Genomic DNA, 21325 nt, shown 5'->3' with positions numbered 1-21325 from the left:
TCCGTTGTGGTTCTTGCTACGAAAGAAAATGACCAATTACATATTAGTTTTACTTTTCTGAGAATTTGCTTACAAATACAGATTATTTGGGCGGAAATATTTATGTTACATCAGCTACACTACATAGATATATCGTATTGTATTACTGTGACGGCGTAATGGCATTGTAAAATTGTGTGATAATCGGAACGTGGCTCATGATTGTACTGGTAGGGAAGGTAACAGTTGTTATGTTGGTCGATTGACTACATTTATCAATTTTGAATTCGTTGGATTTGAGTCATTTGTTTAATAGGAACTGTCAGCTGTGTCTTCTGTTATTGGTACACTTTATTGGGATATATGTATTTAATATTTACGTGAAATGAGCGATGAAAACATTCGGAGGGGCGTAGTTAATAGTTTTCGTAAAGCTATTGATTGTGAGCAACAGAATAACGATGTGGTGAGTTTTAAGTGTAAGAACATCTGTTTAAAGTAAAGTTACATAATCTTCTTAACAATCCGTAAGTTAAAATGTAATGACTGTTTACTTGGTTGAAATGCTAGTTTGATTTAATGCCAGTCTATATTTTAGGAGGCATATCGGAATTATTTAGAAGGACTTGCGCTTGTAGCTGCAGCCCTTCAGCAAGATGCAGAGAGTAGTTGGTCCCTTGGAAATCCAACCCTTACTCCCAAGGAACGAAAGAGTCTTATTGGGTTTGCAAGGCAAAGTGTTGACCGTCTCGTACTACTTCTTGATAAACAGGGTATGACTATAATTTGCAAGTAATAATGAACATTTATTTAGGAAAGAGGACATATTACAGTGACAAGATATTTGAGAGAATTGAACATGCATGTACCCATATCTTTGATGTGTTACAATGGATACTAGGTTTTATTTTACACTTCATTTCATTTCATACCATTCTTTGTTCTGGGTGTATATGTTAGTCCTTTATATTTTGTCCAGTAACTGTGTTTTATATTTGTATTCTTCACATAAATCTTTAGTAGACTTGTATACTGCTTTCCCAACCTTGTTTTATGTTTTGTGTATCGTATGTGCCCTTCATACTATGAAGGAAATAAATTCCAATTGTGTTAGGTACATTGAAACTGTTAGGGGTATTTTTTTCAGTAAATATCACCTTTTCTTTGGGCTTGAGAAATATTCTAGTAAAGACTGATGTATCTCTTTTAAAGAATCAATCTGGTTATTTAATTGTCAGACTTCGTATATAGTTGAATCAGATGGGGGATATGCTCATGGATCTTGTGTAAGGATTTGGAGGTTGATGGTTGTATGGTACTATCAGAGTATTTGCCTGAAGAGATTGAGGCAAAGAATGAAGAATTTCAATCATGATAATGTGACTCAGCTGAAATTTGAACCAGTTACCCACAAAGTTCAAGTCTGTAGTATTAGTAACAACAATTTGTATTGTGATAAGGTTATGTAGGAAGTCTGGATGTTCAAAACTGCTAAGGTATTACTTGTGGGCTCTTGTGAACACAGTAATGAACCTTCAGGTTTCATAAAAGCAGGGAATGTCATTGTTAGCTAAGCATACGGTAACTTCTCAAGAAGGACTATGCTTCATGGAGTTGGAAGCTATTATTAACTATGATTTATGTTTATTATAGTCCTGGTTTGAAGCTTGCTTTCCTGTACCTTCCTTTTCTTTGTATAGATCATGAGTCCAGTAATGTGTTCAAGGAAACTACAGAAATTATGGACAATGAAGGAGTGAATCAAATCTATAAAGATTTACCTGCTGAAGGGACAGCTGTACAGAAATCTTTGGAAATGGTACCGTCACCTCAGAAAGGAATTGTCAGAAAAGAAGTTCCATGTATGTATGAAATATTATTACATAAATTACAGTTTTAGCAGTTTCTCCTGTTTTGGCTGAATTAGTCAGATGTGTGCACTTGACCTGAATTTTATATTTAGCTGTTATTGGCTGTGCTTAATACCTAGTGCTTATTTTACTTTTGCCTTGTTTATAGGTGAACAAAATTATGGTATGAGGTGTGAAGAATCACCAATTGCACGTATGCAGCATGAGAATAAATTACTGATGGCACGTTACTCATCGAGGCTTCAGGCTGCCTCAACAGCCATACAGCGTCAGAATTTACAGTTAGAACTTGAGCGTCGCCTCACAGAAAATGCTGCTATTGCTCGACAGCGACAGGAAGTGTGGGAACAGCGTCGAAGTGAAGTTGCTGCTCGTTGTCTTAAAATTGCAGAGATGTAAGCTCTTCTGTTCATTTTTACACAACTAATATAATCCTCATGGAATACGATGTTTAGGCTGTTCTGTGTTCTCTACCAATTCTTAAAGAGGTTCAGCTAACCCTGCAGGCTATCAATTTTTTTCAGAGGCAAGTTTTTGAAACCAATTTTTTTTAATACCTTGAAATATTCATATTTTAGTGATTATTTGTGTTACCTAAATGGCTGTGTGTGTAGTATATTGTGGGTCATCTACAACCTCTGATATAAGCTTAATGAGAAACTGCAAAGTCCTCTGTCACAAACGAAGTTTCCAACCATGTTTTAAGTTTGCTTTTAAATGTGTTAAAATACTGTTGTAACTGTAATGACATTTCTGTATCATTTCAGTTGAAGACTTTGATCTCTCCCGTTCAATAGATACAGAATGATTCTTGGGACACAGAAATTTCCAGTCTTGTTAATAGCATGGTTATGTACATAATGAGATAGTTTTCAACTTCTTGGTTCAGATATTATAATTGAATTATTTTTCATTATTTTCATATCTCCATGATAAACACGTCACCAAAGAATAGATATTTACATAACTGCTTTAATGTTTTTATAACTTGGTGCTGTATTGTGATGTACATAATTAAACTTATTTACTGAGGTTATTTAGAAGTTGATCAATGAAATATTATTTCTTTACTGCAGAAAATTTAAAATCAATGAAAAAATTAAGAGTGGAACAATCACTGAAATGGACTTCAAAAAGCATAGAGTGTATGCTGCAGCATTGCAGTATGAGGAAGAAAATTTTTGGCTGAAGAAATCTAAACAGGATATACTGTTTCATCCACAAGATGAGAAACTGCAGAGGTAATCTCCAAATTATTCTTTTGTTCTGTAGCAATTCGTTTTTATTTCCCTTAACAAGGCATCTGATTTGTATTTGCAAGGTCACAAGTTTGAATTTGAACTGATGCTACCTTTCTCAATTCCCGCTTGCAAGTGCCTCCCTTTTCCATCTCATTTGACAATAAATAATTTCTGCAATTGCTATATATAATGTTAGTAATGGTTTGTGGCTATCTTCAAGGAGCACACTGCATGGCCTTGGAATACATAGTGAAAAGCCAAGGTCATTGAATCAAATTCAAGGGCTTGACCTTTCAGTCTGTCCATGAATCAGTTGTTATTTATTCATGAGGGTTAAATAGCAAACATATCAGTCAGTCTTAAATTATTAAAGTAAAACTTATATTCTGTTCATTACATTCATTTGTATGAAGTTGTTACTAATGTCATCAAAATGAGTGAATTGTGGAGGAAAGAAAAACAAGAGAAATTCTGTCTTTATCATACATTGTCACTGGAGCATCATGTATTTATTTGTAGTTTCATTTAGTAACATTCTGATAACTCAGATTGTATACTTACACACATTTGTACTTATTACAGTGCATGTATCCATAAGTTAGCCAGATGACAGGATGTGGAATAAGTCGTAATAATACTGTGTATGTATATATACACACATATATACACCTACATACATACACAATTCAAACTGTTATAAAGATTTCACATCCACCCATTACAACAGTAGATAAATTACACTACCCATTTATAATATATAAAAACATAATTTGTAAAAATTAGAAATTTGTTAACAGAGGAAAAGGAGTGTATAAGTAAGTATCAATTTATGCTACTCTAGTGTATGCCTTTTTATTTATAAGACTAGATGGCAGACTGCAGAAAATTGTGATGCCTGCGTAATATGGACTCTTCTCAAAACATGAGAGATTGGTATTTGGTCTGTGAAGCTGGTTCTTATTCCGAGTGCAGCAGAATTAGATTGAAAATGTTCTTGGTTATTTACATTGAAGTTCATTAAAGAGAATACATGTTCACGTGGAAGAGCTAAGACCTCTCTCTCTTATACTTCTACATGAATTTATAGGTATGACACCGCCATTGATATAACAGTTTTCTTTTGTAAAGTGAATATTTTTTGCAAGGTGATTAATGATTGATGAATTGACAAGAATGTGAAGGGAAGCTGCCTAATAAGGTACTATTCAGGAATCTACCTGGAGTGACTGAGGAAAACCATGACAAACCTCAGATTAGCCTGCCTCTGGGGCAAGATTTTGAACCTAGGACCTCCTGATACAAAGTAAGGGTGTTAACCACTCATCCATGATGTTCATATTGAGCATTATGGTAGGAATGGATGAAAAGCATAATCTTGAAATAAAATCATGAAAATCTGAAGTTTGATAGAAGAAAGGGATCTTTTCTTTTTTTGACTGAAAACTGATCTTGACGGGTAATTTTCTTTTAACATACAGTGTACACATATTTATTCCAGAGTAAATTGTGAAAGTTGTATATAGTTAATAAATGAGACAAATTTTGAGTTTGAAGGGATGCATCCTGTTGTGTGTTGATAATTAAGTTGACATTCCAACGAACAACAATTTTTGTTGTTTTAATGTTTGTTAATATCCACTACATATTTCGATCTTAATTGGTCATCTTAAGTGGTCAAAAATAATAGATATGAATGTAAAATTGTATATGTATTTGAAACAGGTAACATTTGAATGGTTTTGTGCAATTGCTTTACACTTATTTGTAATAGGTATGCACCTAGAAGCATAGGAAGTTTGACTTCAGAGTAGAAAATTTTTTCCTTGGGTTTAAAAGTGTATGCTAAAATCCACTACAGCATTCTACCAGTAACTACATCTACATAGTCCACTCTATTTAAATAGATAAATCTTACAACTGATAAGTTACATTGTCTGACACACCATTATACTTAACCAAAATATCCTACTGGCACAAGAAGTATATTTTAGCTGTCCTTATAATTTCATGCACCTCCAATGAAATAGTCAACCTGGGATCCCTTCAACATGATAATCTTTTGCTGATTGACTACACAACAGCAACAACAAATATCAGTAAAGGTACCATAAGAAAGCTTTGTTCTACCTCCAATAGTAATAACCGGAAGGACTGTTAACTCAAAGACAGCTTGCACATTCTGATATTTTAATCAACATCTTATGAAGTAGCCATACAACTTATAATCTTCTCCCTTCCATTTTAGCATATACTTTTCAACCTATAAAAAAAGTGTTTCCACTTTTGATCTTGCTTGATGACGATTTGGTTTCATAACAGAACTTCTCAACAACCTCAATAAGTATCAACTGTTTGAGGAAGACCTTGTACCATTGAGTTGGTTAGTTACACAAACACGTAATTTGTGGGTAAGTACAGGTTTTCTTTTTAATTTTAGGGACATCATTAGTCAAATTCTTTTTGACCGTGTTCATCCGATTGGTTGTCTTCTCTGCCAAATGCAGTATGCTGTCTTAGATAAAGTAAATCCAATAATTACAAAACACCAGACATTATTAGTTCAAAAACACAATAATACAAGGTGCAGTAATGGGAACTGCATTGACACAAGGCATCAGATATTGTCTGGCATTGACCATGGTTTGTGTAATCTCTCAATGAATGGCTCTGATGACCATGAGGCTGCAAGGAAACATGATGCGAGTGAAGAGACGATAGTTCAAGAGGAGTGGCAGGCATTCTACAGACACTTCCAGAACATTGCTATTGGTAGGTAAAAGCATTTGGCTTTATTGTTTCATGTAGGGTAAGGTGTTGTAATTTCGATAATTTTAACTTTTTGGTCCTCAGAGCATAAAATTCAGCTCTTTTTAAAACAAATACTGTGTATTTAATTTAAGAAATACTACATACGTAATAGAAGATAAAATACTTCCTTGTCTAATACCTCTACATGTTGGGAACTTTCAGATTATTTGCAATTGTTGACCACACTATTTTCACATTTGGTGTACTGCTTTACTGAGCACAGGGGCAACTTTACCTTTTTCCTTTTGTAATCCAACTTTATATGATCCTTACATTGAAATTTATCATTTCTCTTGGAAATAGTTCATTGTACAGGAATTTGGTACATGACATAAAATGTAAGCCTACAAAGGATTAATGAGAGATTTCTTACTTTAATATGATGACATAGAAAGGCAAATAATATATCAACAAGGGACATATTGCTCTAATTTAGCAGTTTTTAGTGGCTTCTGACACAAGAGTATATCACAAAAGGAATGATTTGTGATTGCTTGAATTGAAGAAGATTAATCCATTACTTAGTCATAATAAGCGTAAAAGGAGCATTCTCATGACCATTCTTGATCTGGTTGTGTTTAGACTTGTCTTATCATTTAAGTATACTGGATAAGGTAGTGTGTGTTTCAAACAAAGTAAAGGACAAAGTAATGTATATTTTTATTTTTAGTTATTTTTGTCAACAAAAGGCTTGTATCAGCAACAAATGAGGATTTATATCTGCCATAACTGATGAAAATTTAGTTATGTAAAATTGTGAACATTACATTTGAAAATGCTGTATATTTAAAAATGATTACAAGTGTATGATTCCACGTTTGTTATTTTTAGGATTTTTTTGTTTATTCTTTCAGACATAAGACACGATATTAAGCTTCTTGAGACCTTGCTGATTAGTCTGATTGAGCCACTTAACACAGAGAAAGGCCGAGTAATTGTCACGGAAATGTTGCACCAGGTCTATTTTGCTCCCATCAAATCATACTTAATTGTCCTTCTCAGGTCAGTATTAGATCTACAAAAGTGATACAATTTTCTCTGAAAGTTCATTACTGAGTAAGACTTTTGAGTAAAGTAATTAATCTATAACAGGATAGAACATTTATGTAAGATCAGGATGATGTAGTCAGTACCAGAATAAACACATGTATTCTTTGCAAATTCTGATTTATAAAATATGTCAATTACTTTACTCAGACAACTTTAGTTATCAACTGCAAAATCACATGGTCTTAATGTCTTCTTTAAATAATGCAAATAAATACTGGGAGCATAAGTGACTCATATGCATGAAATGTTCACTGCATTGAAAGGCAATAAGATCTTTTGTGTATTGTGCCATGTAGTCTACTGGTTGTATGCCATCATTTTGGAGGAACATGCTGCCTCCATCATCAGTGCTGAAGTGAGAATTGGATAGTTGATTGGTCATGTAAGGCTAGGTGAAGGATCAGAGCCATGGCTCTGATTGGGTAAGCTTCCTGTCATAATCCTCTACCTAGCTAATTATAACCCAGCAACTTCCCAACAATCATCACTGAACCCTCAAGATGGTGGTGGCATGTCCCTCTGAAATGTTGGTATATAACCAGAAGATTACACATTGTAACAACCCAGAAAAACACTATCTAAACTTGCATTGCTATGATAATATCAAATCGTACAGCATTTATTGGATTTTTATGTGTTTGTTTGTTGGTTGGTTGTTTTTTTTTATGCTTCAGTGTAAGCAAAAGACACATAATAGACTAATCATGTCTGCCTGTCTAGCATCTTTCATGTAGCCCCCCAGTGATGCCACCCCTTGGGAACTAGACCGCTCTGAGGGTTTCCCAAAGGGGTAAATCAAACTCAGAGGCTTATACTCCCAGGGTTCGTGCACCTTCTCCTTGGGCTTTCTCCCCCAGCAGACCTTCGTCCCTTTAGGCTTAACCCCCTCACAAGTCTTGCTCCCTGTATATTGGCCCAACTACTGTCCTTTCCTTCTTCCTGTGTTTAACCCCACTAGCTTTCTCTTTACACTTCTGAAGGCTTGGCGACCCAGAATTGCATATCTCCAGGATTGCCATCCCTGGGACTGCCCTCAGGCACTAGATAACCTCCTGGGCTTGCACCCATTGACGTTTCTTCCCACTAAAGCTTGCCATCCCTGGGACTTTAACAACAAGACATTTCCCTACTACCCAGCATTTAGTGCTTAGCACTTTCTGCTGCTTGATTCCATGATTTTGGCCCAACTCAGGCTTGCCCTAAAATGTAATTTGCTGCTGTCTGTGTGTGGCATAAAGAACACCTTTGGAACTTTTGTATATTTTAAAGAGTACATGTTTCTAGTCTTGTTATTGTAATAAATACATTTTTAAATTTATAGCTTTTGAATTTAATTTCATGTAACACATTAAATGTCAATTATAGTGACAGTTTGTTTTTCTTTCCTGTGTCTCTGTAACTTATTTATTTTCATTCTCTCTTCTTTTTCCCCTCTTTCATTCTTTCTTCCATCCTTCTTTAATGTGTTTCTTCTTTTTTCTTCCTCTCTTTAATTGTGTTTTCCTGAATTGTTTCCAATTTCATATTTCCCATATTCTTGTCTGTAGGCTTATTACACATGAAGATGAACTTGAATTTGAGGCCGCAATGTTGACAAAAGATGATAGTACTGAGATGGGATCAGTTGAGGAGGACATCAGCAGACAAGTGTGTGGCATGTTACAACATTTGATATCGCTACACAGCCCATGCCAGATGCTTGATATCCTGGTCACAGTACTTAAATTGCTGGCTTCAACATCTGATGAGAACAACTACTGCAAGTCATTGTGAGTAGCAATTTGTAATCTGTGTCATTACTTTTATGTATGGGACCACTCACTTATTTCAGTATGACTTTATGGAGAGATATTTTGGTTCATTTACTGAACTGAAATACTCATGTGCTTATATCATTGGACTTTCAGCCTTTCATTGTTAGTCTCTGGTTAATGCTGGGCGGTTTTTTGTTTCACTGTGTTAAGATAAAAAGGCTATTGCACTGCTACATATTCTTCAGGTATGCAGCACTAATATTTTCCACTACTGCTGGCAACTGTACCAACAGCAGGTAATTGTATGTGACAGTCCAAAGTGTTTGTAACTCTTATGAAGAACACTGACATATTGATAACTAGGGGTGAAGAAATGTTGCCTCATTTGCTAGTTAAAGAATTCAGTGTCTGGACATTTAATTAGAAAGTACTTCTGTGTTTCATACATACAACATCTAATATGTATTTGCTATTTAGTCACAATTTTTCATTCATACTAGGCAGCCAAACATTTTCGTTGAGTTCTGTAGAATGTAATTATAAACTTAAACCCTGTGGTTTTGGAGTGAAGTGTTGGACTTGCATACAAGAAATGTCTTTTCTAAGATCAGCTGGTTCCATTATTGAGTTCTGTACACACCTTCCCCAGCTCTCACCTCATAGTCAGAAACTGAGAATGATGGGACTACCAGGTACACACTGTGGTTCAGAAGCCACTTCAAGCTGTATATCCTGACAACTGTAAATCTTCATTGTTAAACTGTGATTTTGAGGAAACAGAATTATACCCCATTGGCATTTCCACTGTAAAAATTAAATCTGTTATCCTTGCCAGGCAGGAAGAGACCAGGAATATTGATTGATCTTAAATTAAAGCATTAAAGCAAGACGTTCATGAGAAGTAACAAGATTTTTCTTGTGTAGGGGTGCAGATGATCTTCTTCCAAGGCTGACATCTGTCGTTATTTCATGTGGACTTCCAAGCTTGTTGGCTGAGGTCATGTACATGGAGAACTTCATGCCAACTGACAGAGCACTTGGAGAGGGTGGTTATTCTTTAACAGTTCTTCAGAGTGTCATGTCATCCCTCTTACCACATTCAAATTGAAATGTTTTAAATTTGTACATTATCTTTTGTAGAGGTGCATCTTGGGACATTCCCAGATTAATGTTTGCTTCCTGACAAATGGATTAGCAACAGGCCTGTAGGTGTGTCAGATTTGTTATCACTTGACATGTAGTACATATTTTTAATATTTCTTCTGACAAGGGCTTGTCTTAAAGCCTAATCTTTATAAAGAGGATTTCATGATGTTCAGGAAGAAATTTAATTAAAATGAATACGCGTTGCAGGCAATTAAATATCTGAAAACTCAAACATTATCCACACAATGAAACAGCATTTAATTAAGTCTGTTTCATATTGCCATTCGTATCACAATAATGTGAATCAAACTTGTAATTTAATGCAATGAAATTATATACAGAGTGCTTCAAAAAATGTTAACACATATGTGCTTTCCTAAATTTAAATTATTTACAGTACAAAATGTAAGTGGAAAGCCTCAATGAGTTTCAGCTTGTGCTTCACCAATGTTCACACATGTCTGGAAACCTTCCAAAGCTTGTTCTAGAGCCCTGAAGCACATTTGTGGAGGTATCGAGGCTATGGCAGCTTTTATCTTTGCTCAACATTCATGCACATCTTTTGGTTTGCTGACATACATACACTTTTACCATGCCACACAGTTGAATGTGGAAGACCTTGTTTGTCACTGAATTATCTGTAGGTTTTTTCAAGGGCTTTGCAAAAATACTTGTGTTAAAGCTGTGTTGGTAATATGTATGTCCTTGGATGACCACTGTTGTTTTTGTAATTGTCTATGGATCTAGTTTTTACATACTTATTATACATGTGCATTTGCATGTATGCTAATGTTTTCTGTATTGGTCTTAGTTTCTGAAGCTGAACTGTCATGACCTGTGGGTGGGAAAGGTGGTTACTGCTCCTTCGTTCTTGAGGAAGGACAAGTAGAGACTAAGATTGCTACCGTTATACTCCATAAACTCCTTTGAGCTGTTTGAATATTTTACATCAAAACTTTAACCATTACAACTAAATCCACTTCTTGGTTGTGCTATTTCCAACATAACTATAGTGATTATATTACCATGACCAGACTTTTTTTTAATGTGGATGTGGTAGCATTTCCTCCAGCACTGCTTTCATTGATGTAGTACTATAATTTGGTTTCCAGACCATCATATATGTTTTCGCAAACAGTTTTGAACATATTTTGTATTCAAAATTCCTTTTATTTCAAAAGTTTGTTACAACAATAACTTTTTATTTTCTGCTTTACTTTTATTTGACAAGTCTACAACTGGACTCTCAGATTCTTAACAAGATTGCTACTTTCAGAAGGGAACTTTGCATTATTTGTGCATGTACTGATCTCTTGTAGTTTAAATTATTACAATAACAATGAAATGTTGAAGCACTTTCCATGTGGAGTAACAGGGGGCAAATTACTTAAAATCCCAATGTTTTTCATAATAAAGATCACATATCAATGTCCTCAAAGTGGTATACTTTTAAAGTTCCTATAAAAGAGCTTTTTACAACAGGATGACCAGTGAGCATAATATAAATATGCCCAAAGGCTCAAAACAATTAAAAATAGGTAAGAAATGTAGAGAAGAAGGCAAGCAAAAAATAAATGAAGTGACAGCTTTCAGTTTAAGGTTAAAACTTTCCATACCGTGTGGTGTATTAGAATATAAAATAAGCAAACAAACTATTAACATTATATTTCAATTTAAGGCTTTATCTACTCAAGATGGTTTATGAAGTTTGCTTGTACCTATGTCTGAAACTCAAAAATACCAATGACATAACTAAATAGATGTCAATTCTCAATAATTGGTAAAATTATAAATCATATTATTAACTACGGCCTTATATTCACCAAAGGGCCAAAATAAAAATGTTAATGTACCACTGTTTGAACTTCAAAGCCCAGTGGTAACTATATATACTACCTACTCTTCTTTTTGCGTTATGCATTCTCTATGATTCCACTCTGAGCAGTGATTATTTCTTTGAACAGCATTAACAAATTGGCCTTTTATTATTATTCTTAGGACAGACTTTGGCTTCAACGTGACAGACAGGTTTATATCCCCACCCCAATACACAAAAAATTATAAATTAATAACACTAGCTACATAAATGGCTTTAGGATCCTAAAGGTTCGTCACTGAATTAACAAAAGCCATGTTCTGGTCTAAATATAAATAAATGACCATAAAAATAAAAAATTTCCCTCTTCACCAGCATACTTCACATAAATTGTGACTGAATTTATACATATTTCTTATATTTAGGAAGACATCAAACACCGAATCTGAAAGGTGTGGTTAGTATCTAATCCGTAGATAATCACGCATTCTGCTAACAATCTTTGCCAAATGCTCAAAGGAATAGTAACTATTTCAAACGATTTATCGATAAAGATATGTGTGAAGTTGAATATGTCGCTGTTGGTTCGTGCTTGTTTTGGTATTCACATTTATTATTACAATTGCAACTATGTAACAGCAAAGTTATATAAACGTACAAGTTACTTACTTCCAGCGCTACGGAAATCGACTGTTGGAAATAAAAATGGTAACAAACGAGTTATTTTTAATTAAGTTACCGACGTGCTTTAATTGCTCGCAGCATGATATATCGTATGTCTATTCGGTTGACAGTGCTACAGAATTCATGTATCTTCACATAAATGTCTTCAAAATAACAAGCAAATATCAACATCCTGCTATTACCATTCATGAATAAGATAAGTAAAATACGTTCAGTTCTTTATGTGTATAGCCCAAAATTTATAGTACATTTAGGTGAACATATATAAGACTTTAAGCTGTTATGGTAACTAAACTAGTGACAAAATCTTCTCGGGCGATCAGCCACCTTAAATTAAAACAGAAGACTTAGGTTTTGGAGATTGTCTCTGTCTGTTAATGGATGTAATTAGTAACCATTGTTGGTTGGTATATATATATTTACTGGTCCTTCAAGGCCTTATCTTCATGGTCAGCCATTGGCCTACGTATGTAATATTGCCGACAATTACAGTTTGCTGTTTGGTTCAGTTGGAAAGTATAGAAATAATCTGCTTAATTGTTTGCATGTTGCTTAACCTCTCTTGTGAAGATGATCAGGCTTTTTGTACCAAGGTGACTTATCCAGCACTGTCCTATCTGAATGTTACATAATGTGGTTAAGGCCATAATGCACATAGGCCATTAGTAAAAGAGGCCATCGAGGTCTGACTATATGCCAGAAATATCAATAGAGTTACTGCTAAGCTGGACCTATACCTCATCACCTACATTCTCTAGGAAGCCAAATGGTGTCCAGAGAAAAAGGTGGATAACTCTGTAACAAATCAGAAATATTCCATCTCTGTAAATAGAAGGAATGAAGCACAAATTGTTTGATGTTTTCTCTTACACAGCTCCAAAATCATCGAGCCATGAAGGCCAGGCAGCTACACAAAACATGTCCTTTGAGAATATGGTTGAGAGCCGACGGGAGGAAGCATGCAGAAGCATTCTTGTTCAGGTTCATTCAGAGCAGTCCTGTTTTCATCTTCACAAATACTGTTGTCAATATGGAGAGGTGAAAGGAATGCATCACTATAGTCTTCCAGGCTCATCAGTATGTGCTAGTTGCAAGTTAAAGTGTTTTATTTACCAATTTTGTTATTCACATTTTATTATTACAAAAATTTAAAAAGAAACATGTGTTGACTTAAGTTTGCATTAGTAAGCAGATACTCCACTGTTTTTATGTTACCATTACATTTCACACATACATTGAAATTTTTAGTGTGAAAATACAATATCTAAGTGTGTTACACATATTTCAATAATGTACATCCATAATTTTATACTTATCAAGAATGATGATACAAGAATATTTATGTGGTATTCCAGGTAAGATGAGAGGCAATGTAAACAAAGTCTTGTAAAGGGAAATTGCTGCTTTCTAACTTTGTCCAGTTTTCCTGTTTTGTTTGTTTTGTTTTGTTTTTAAAGAATGAAATAGCAGTTCTTTTGTAGATCATAATCTGGAGAATCATATTGGTTAGTATTTATTTCACAAATAATGTGAAATATTACAGTTATAGATGCAAGTCACAATTATTAAGTAATAATTTGTTTGTGAGTGTTGAGAACAATTCCCTATATTCTTATAGAGTGTAGTAAGCAAACAGCATATCTGTCATAGAGATAGTATTATAAAGTAAAGTTTGTCACACTACGTGCCGTACAGGCACTTGGGGTGAGTGGAGGTATAGCTCCTCTCTTTCTTGACCTCAGCACTAGATGGGGGTGAGTGGTCAGCATCACGCCCCGGCCGGCTTTACCCCCGGGAAAGGACCCCAGTACCCATTGTAGAGGAGGCTGGGTGGGCCCCAGAGCTGGTCTGGACGCAGAGGCTAAAGGAAAAATCCTCTGCCCCTAAAGAGATAGTATTGTAGTGATAGCAATACATGTGTACATGACAGACAATAACATTTCTACACATGTTTCAAAAGAAGTGGGTGGAGAGGAGAATGTGTTTGACTATCATCTTAGCTGGCATAAGTTATAGACTGTATAGAGAAAATAATTGCCCTACTTCTGTTTAATAATGTGTCAGATTGTATAAATGATTGTACTGAAAGTGTACAGTTGGCATCATGTAAGTTCTGATCTTCTGCTGTCTTTATTTTAGAATTAATTCAGAAACATGTCATGTGCATATTCAGTGAGACTTTTTTGTACTATGTTGCAGCATTTTGTCCTGGTCGAATTCACACACAAAGCCAATGTGGATCACATTCTAAAATGCAGCAGTCACGTAAATAGAAAGGAAGTGATCCCCGTGAGGTCCCCATTCTTGTGGTTCCGTGCTCCAAACAAGCCTTTGCAGCCTAATCACACTTCATCAGAACCACCCACTCCAGTAGAAATTAATGGAAATAATATACCCGCTCCAGCAGAACTCAGGAACTGGATTCAGGCGGCAGAATCAGTAAGCCCTGAGTCTCATTTCAACTGAATTTTATTCAGAGCACATTGGCAAGAATGATCTTATTTTGTTACAGGGTAGTTTCAGGAAGGAATGAGGAAAATATCACCGAGCATCATTTGCTTAATGGAGTCTTTTTACAGACATCTGGAAAATTGTGATATGTATACCTTAATTTTGTTGTGTATTTATTATTCTAATTTTTAATTTTGTAAGGTCTCGGGTGTAATCAATGTTGTTGGTGTGTGTGTTTATTGAGATTTTCTGTGATTTGACTTTGTTCATCTGGTCATAGTCCATATACATGTACCAAAATAGTCTTGACTTCTCTTTTTCTGAATCTGTTTCAGTCTGTGAACTGATGGAAATACAGTATGGCACTTCTTTTCAGTTTTCAGATCAGATATTGGTTCTTCACCGAGCTACTTCACTGAATGACCTGGGTTCAAGGCTTCGTTTCCTGACAGCACGGCAGATTGAACTCGCTCTCAGTGGACTGTTTCCACAAATAACAGTTATGCCATTTGGATCTTCCGTGAATGGGTTTGGCAAGGCAGCCTGTGACTTGGATCTTGTTCTCTTGGCAGACAAGGAGGAGACCAATGTAAGATATTAATTGGAATTTTATTCTATTGACATGGTGCAACTTTCTCTTCCATCAACCGTACAGGATGAATACTTCCTGTTATGATTGTGGGATGAGTTGTGATTATTACAGCAGAATTATTTCTCTAGGTCAAGAAATTGTGTGCCATGACTAGGAATCGGTCAATAGAGTGTAGTCTCTGGGGTTCATATGATCAACTTGGTGGGTGGATTCAGGTTTTAATGATGAGTTGGGTATATAGTGTGGTGAATGAACTGAGAATATATCATGAATTAAATGTTATACATTTAACTTATTGTTATTAATACCGTAATTATACACCCATGACCTACCTGGCTGATTTAGATTTAAGGATTTATTAGGGATTTCATAGAGATATTTCACATGAATAAATAACGAAACTGAATTCTGTTGCCCCTACCAGAACAAATTTAATCTCGTGCTCAGAGCAGTGCTGTTACATTCATGTAGTAAATGAATGGCCATGACAGGGCTGTCACATTTCATTCGCTCCACTACATCATTTGCAGTTCTGGACATAATCACCAATTTCTTATGCTGTTGCCATAAGTGTGCATCAGATTCTCAGCCATTTTGTAGTGATATGGAAATGAAGAATGTTATATATATTCTGTGAAACTTTCATTGCAAGTATGACCAGAACATAGCAACAGTTCTCTTCAATGAAGTCATCTACATCATCATTTTTTAAAGTTTTTTCTACATTTGTTATTACCACAACCTTTCTTCTTGTGTTCTTTAGTAGTCTGTTGTTACTGATTTCTTTTTGTATCTTACTTCAGTTGGTCATACACCCTTATTCTTGGTGTTTCATAATTTTCTACTTGCATAATGTAGCTAATTCTACTTAATCTCCTCTAAATACCTCCTCCAGTTCCATTCTTTTTCTTCAGAAAACATATTTTACCAGTCTCCATTCTGGTTTAGTCTTTGTTCCTTACCTATACAGTGAAACCTCTATCCATCGTTCCCGGAACTATCGTTTTCCCGGATGCATCGTCCGTTTTGTTCGGTCCCGAATACATCCCATATAAAATAATGTTACATTTTCCCGCTTCTATCGTTCCTCGAACTATCGTTTTATCGCATCGATCGTTCAAAAATCTTAGTCCCGGCCCACAATTTTCCCGCAATGATCGTTTCTGAGAATTTAAAATGCTGGGTTTTGAGATAAATTAATACCGAAAGACGCATAATGTTTTTGGAATACGCAGTAGCGGTAATCTGTTATGTCGCCCAACCAGCACAGATTCTTTTGGAATGAGGGGTCAGCGGTGCAGGGGTGATAGTTGGAGTGAATGGCAGTGCTCATTGTCAGAAATTTTACATTTTAATTAGGGTGCACTCATATTTCGTTCCAGCGATGCCAGATGGCATGTGCAGTGTGAATTTCTTCACAAATGCTTTTATTACAAGTACAAAGGAAAGGCTGGCGACACTTTTCATTCTTCTGGTTCATCTCGTTTCCAGCGGTTCAGGGTCTTCTACAGCTACGTTTCGTTGAGTTATTGTTTGCGAAGGGGGTGGGAGTGGTGAGGAAGAGGAAGACGATGAATGCGAGCCCGAAGCTTTGCCGAGTTTTGCCGAAGCACACGCTGCATTGGCGAAAGTGAAGTCGTTCTTTTATGCGCTTAATATTAGTGAACGTGACGAGGAAAACATTTTGAACTTGGAAAGTGCTCTGTTTGGTCTACAACGTAAAGTTTTGACAAACCAGTTGTCCATTAAAGACTTTTTTGGTAAAAAGAAGTAACTTTGAAAGAGAAACATTGTTTTTTTTAAATTTTTTAATGCTTTCCCGCATCTATCGTTTTCTCGCATTCATCGTTTTTATTTCCCACCCCCGCCGAAAACGATGCATCAAGGTTTCACTGTACTTCTCTTATGTATGTTGCTATTAACAAAGTTAATGTTATTTACTTATCACTTAATACATACAAGATTTATATAAAATGTCTTTTTCCATGCATCTGTTGTTTTGTTTGTATACAATCAAACTTTCAGAATAATCTTTATAATTCTCATTAAATTGATTTAAATTATGAGCAAATGAAAGCATTCATAGAGGCACAAATAGAGGTTATTTTGTAAAATGTGTGGTTATTCTAGGATGAGGACAATAGTGATTGCCGAATAGTATTCCATGCCAAGACCCTGCTAACAAATGGGCGCACACAGGTTCAGCGCCACATGGAGACACTTGGAGATATGGTTCAGATGCTTCTACCGGGATGTTCTCATGTGCGGCGCATTCTTCAGGCCCGAGTGCCAATTATCAAATACCACCAGGACCTGACTGGCGTGGAGTGTGACTTGTCAATGACTAACATGTATGTACCTCCACTCAATAATTTTAATGTATGTAGAATAAAGTCAATGCATTGCAGTGCAATGGGGTTACTTAAAAATTTCTTATTACATATGTTTTTCAATCTTTGTCAACCATGTATCATGGGTTACACACTGTCCAGGTAAGCATGTGTTGTAGCAGCATACTGCTAAACCACTAGTTCTTCCAATAGCGCTGCAGTTTTGGGGTTTAAATCTCTGTTGCAAATTATAAAGGTTCTTAGAGAACACTGCCTGTTTCTGTGTTGTATGTGCCGCTGTGGACTTCGTAAAGTGTGCGTAATATTGTTTAATGATTTTTGTTTTTACAAATTTCATTATTGTGATTATATTTTTTAATGGTAGAGTGGATTTTTGTTGTGTTAAACTAATATTTTGGTTGCAGTAGTATCCATTAGAGTGAAAAGAATTTCATTTTAATGAATATTTCATTACTCCAGATTTCATTGAAATGAAATTTTGCTGTATATGATACCCCAAAACAAAAGAAAGTTACAGAAAAGAATGAAAAGTTCTGTTGTGTTAGGTCTGCTCTCTATATGAGTGAACTGCTGTACATTCTGGGAGCATCAGATTGGCGTGTGAGGCCACTCGTGTTTGCTGTGCGAAGCTGGGCGCGTGAGATTGGACTCACTAATCCCACACCTGGACGGTGGATCACCAACTTCTCCCTCACGTTGCTTGTTCTGTTCTACTTGCAGCAACACAGCAAACATAAGGGTCCAGTGTTACCAACCCTGAATACCATGATCTCTCTTGCAGGTTAGTGATTTACAAATTCCTAAGTATATTATGTATGTTTTACACTTCATGTGAATTCAAGCAATGGCCAGTTAATGAAATTGAGATGTTATATACGTCTTTACAGGATCTGGTGATCATCGTATCACTTCGGAAGGTGTGAATTGTACATTCATTCGAGATGTGTCTCAGCTTTGTCACCACATGGCTTCATCAAGCAAGAAGCTCCCAAATACGGACAACCTTGAAACTCTCTTCATAGGCTTCTTTGAGTTCTATTCCTCTTTTGACTTCACTACCCATGCTATTTCTCTGACAAATGGTATATCAGTAACTAAACCAGACCACTCTCCAATGTACATAGCTAATCCTCTTGAACGAGGCCTTAATGTCAGCAAGAATGTAAGCCATGATGAAACTGAACGGCTAAGGATAGAGTTCCGCAACACTGCATGGATGTTGGAATCAGTGTCTCTGACACCACATGAGACTTCCTTGACAGTATCTCAGAAGAAAGCAGATGAAGCGTGGGGACTGACAGCTCTCTTTGAAGCGCCACAGAGTGCTGCAAAGGGCCGCAACATCTTTTATCTTCCCACGCAGAGGGTGCCACCCCCCAGAATTATGGACGTGTCTAATCTTTTTCAGCAAGACACAGATGAGGTTGGTGACAGTTTTGTCCGTGACAGTGCAGTCCCAGTTAACACTCTCAGTTCAAATAAACAACAAAGTGAAGTGCAAGGCAGGTTAAAACCTTCTAAGGTTGCAAAAGTTTCTAGACGAGTACATCGGAGATAGATATATTCAGATTGTTTAAACTTAATTTGTGATACAAGTGAAACAGTGACAATAATAGTGAAAGAGTGTTCCCCATATTCCCCTTAAATGTGACCTTTGGATATGATAAAACAAATTTTGCTTTTCATAAATTCAGAAAGTACCCTGTCTTAAAATGTTGTTTTCAAAATTATTCACAATGCTGACGTTTGACTTTGTGGATATTAACATTTTTGCACAGAATCATCACTGTTACCTAAAGGTTGCACCCCAATTTTATGATACAAAATTAGTATATTCTATTAAGCACAAAATCCACATTACATTTCTGTAAAGTTTTGGCTTGTGCAATGTTTTCACAGTTTGAGTAGTCTCTTTTTTCAGTGAAGGGATGGCCCTATTTTCATTATTTCACATGACCATGCTACAGCCACAAACAAGGGCTAGGAAATAATAACATGTAAAATAATATTAAAAAACAAACAAGGTAGAGTCCTTAAAATATACAGAATAAACCATTTCAGCATATGTTATGCCTACACAACAGTGGCAGTATGACAGGTTATTTAACGGTCATGTTTGTCTTAAAATATACAAACTAGAGAATTTCGAAGATAAAAGGCACTTGTGAGGTGAACTAGACATATGTGATTCTTATTTTATTCTACTGGAAACATAATCCAGTTACTTCTTGGTGTTTTCCATGTAGGTATGCTGCATCTTGAGAAATGGGATGTAACATTTAACATCAGACAAAGGTTCAGTCACCTTTTGAATTTTGTTTGGGTCTCATTCATTTTGAAAAATTCATAAAAATTGGTTTGCACTTCAGAACTGCCAATGTCGTGTCAGTCTGCCATCAGGAGGACAAAGAAACAAAGCCATCTAGTGGTTCTCCAGTTTGTGCCAGGAAGGAGAACCTCAGCCATTCCCAATGTCAGGAAGCATGTTGGAGGAATCGTTCTCTGAACATCTCTTGGTTGTACCCAAAGGAAAAATTGTACATCTTCAAGCACCTACAATGGGTACAAACCGCCCACAGGTTTCAGAGGACTTGTGATTGATTACATCATATTCCCTTTCAGCATGACACTAACCTCCTTGTGTAACACACCCACAGGAGTGGCAGTGGAGTACCAGACTGTCTATGGGGGGTATGTATGAATTGACTCTTCGTTTCTGACATCTGGATCTTGCAGCTGGTGGCAGCGAGAAGAATGTATTTAATCTTCACTGCTGAGTTATCTGAGGATACTTGTTTGAGTTTGTACCGAAGACCATAGGAGAGAACCAGAGAGATAGTACAGGTCCCTGCTGGTCAGGTCAAACACTGACAATATTTATGTAAACATACAGGGCCTTAAAACTGCATACTGAGAATAACCCTAAAAGGGAAGTAGCTGTCACATGTAACTATGTTCAACAGAATTTGGTTGTGGCAAGTGTGGTGGGTATTCAAAATGCAAAAGGGGCCAGCAGATAGGAAAAGAATGATGAAAAAAAAATAAAAATAAAGGGAGCAGATATGAGCATGATGTGGTAAATTGGGTGGATGCAAAAGCATGAAAGCCCCCTGAGTCACTATTTTGAATAGACCATATTCACTGGAGTGTTGAAGCACAAATATAGTTAAGGCAGTTGAAGAATACAAATGTAAACATTACAAATATAAATACTTATATTCTTTGACTGTCAAACTGTACTGAAAATCTGTATATTGCCCTCATGTGTATTTATGTTTTTCGTAGGATTCTCAGAGTGAAAAGTGATTACTTCCCAAAACAGCGTTGTCTAATTGATATTTGTGATGGAGATGTATTTTTTTTGCAACAAGAATTGAATATTTAAATATGGTTTAGGTGACCATTTTGAAAGGGTTGTGATCATAGATTGATATAAAATACCTACCAAGCTGTCATTGTTACAATATGTCGAAGGTCACATGGGAAGCTGACAATGCGGTGTGTTGTTATTATACATGCATAACTGTCTCGTAATGTGGAGAAGCATGTTTGTGATGTGATATCAACTGTAAAACCAATATT

General features: G+C 35.9%; 2 protein-coding genes across 4 annotated transcripts; both read left to right on the top strand.

Annotated features, from left to right (window-relative positions):
- Positions 1–137: 137 nt before the first annotated feature.
- LOC110840581 (VPS9 domain-containing protein 1) lies at positions 138–11281 on the top strand. Of its 2 annotated transcripts, none has more exons than XM_022085710.2 (9): positions 138–445; positions 578–752; positions 1680–1841; positions 1999–2245; positions 2927–3091; positions 5529–5860; positions 6754–6901; positions 8497–8718; positions 9628–11281. In XM_022085710.2, exons 1-9 carry the CDS (start codon positions 365–367, stop codon positions 9809–9811), a joined length of 1716 nt encoding a protein of 571 aa, XP_021941402.1. In that variant the 5' UTR covers positions 138–364; the 3' UTR covers positions 9812–11281. The 2 variants fall into 2 exon arrangements, with proteins under 2 accessions (XP_021941402.1, XP_021941403.1); XM_022085711.2 differs by having other exon boundaries at positions 140–445; positions 566–752.
- Positions 11282–12196: 915 nt separating this feature from the next.
- MTPAP (mitochondrial poly(A) polymerase) lies at positions 12197–20969 on the top strand. 2 transcript variants are annotated; one of them, XM_022085708.2, is made up of 7 exons: positions 12197–12373; positions 13224–13426; positions 14549–14788; positions 15177–15389; positions 17523–17743; positions 18289–18524; positions 18631–20969. In XM_022085708.2, exons 1-7 carry the CDS (start codon positions 12238–12240, stop codon positions 19299–19301), a joined length of 1920 nt encoding a protein of 639 aa, XP_021941400.2. In that variant the 5' UTR covers positions 12197–12237; the 3' UTR covers positions 19302–20969. The 2 variants fall into 2 exon arrangements, with proteins under 2 accessions (XP_021941400.2, XP_087203820.1); XM_087347694.1 differs by having other exon boundaries at positions 12460–13426.
- The last annotated feature ends 356 nt before the right edge of the window (positions 20970–21325 follow it).

Source organism: Zootermopsis nevadensis, unplaced genomic scaffold, assembly GCF_977971745.1.
Source record: "Zootermopsis nevadensis isolate Lab colony 2312 unplaced genomic scaffold, Znev_1.0 Znev_ptg000012l, whole genome shotgun sequence".
In the NCBI taxonomy this organism is placed as follows: Eukaryota; Metazoa; Arthropoda; class Insecta; order Blattodea; family Termopsidae; genus Zootermopsis; species Zootermopsis nevadensis.
Note: the sequence above shows the minus strand (reverse complement) of the source record. Positions and strands in the feature narration are given on the sequence as shown.

Coding starts and splice junctions, on each gene's coding strand:
- LOC110840581 (XM_022085710.2), top strand. CDS start 365: ATGAGCGATGAAAACATTCGGAGGGGCGTAGTTAATAGTTTTCGTAAA. Junction 446..577: donor AGCAACAGAATAACGATGTG/GTGAGTTTTAAG, acceptor TCTATATTTTAG/GAGGCATATCGGAATTATTT. Junction 1,842..1,998: donor TGTCAGAAAAGAAGTTCCAT/GTATGTATGAAA, acceptor CCTTGTTTATAG/GTGAACAAAATTATGGTATG.
- MTPAP (XM_022085708.2), top strand. CDS start 12,238: ATGTCGCTGTTGGTTCGTGCTTGTTTTGGTATTCACATTTATTATTAC. Junction 12,374..13,223: donor GACTGTTGGAAATAAAAATG/GTAACAAACGAG, acceptor TCTCTTACACAG/CTCCAAAATCATCGAGCCAT. Junction 18,525..18,630: donor TACCATGATCTCTCTTGCAG/GTTAGTGATTTA, acceptor ACGTCTTTACAG/GATCTGGTGATCATCGTATC.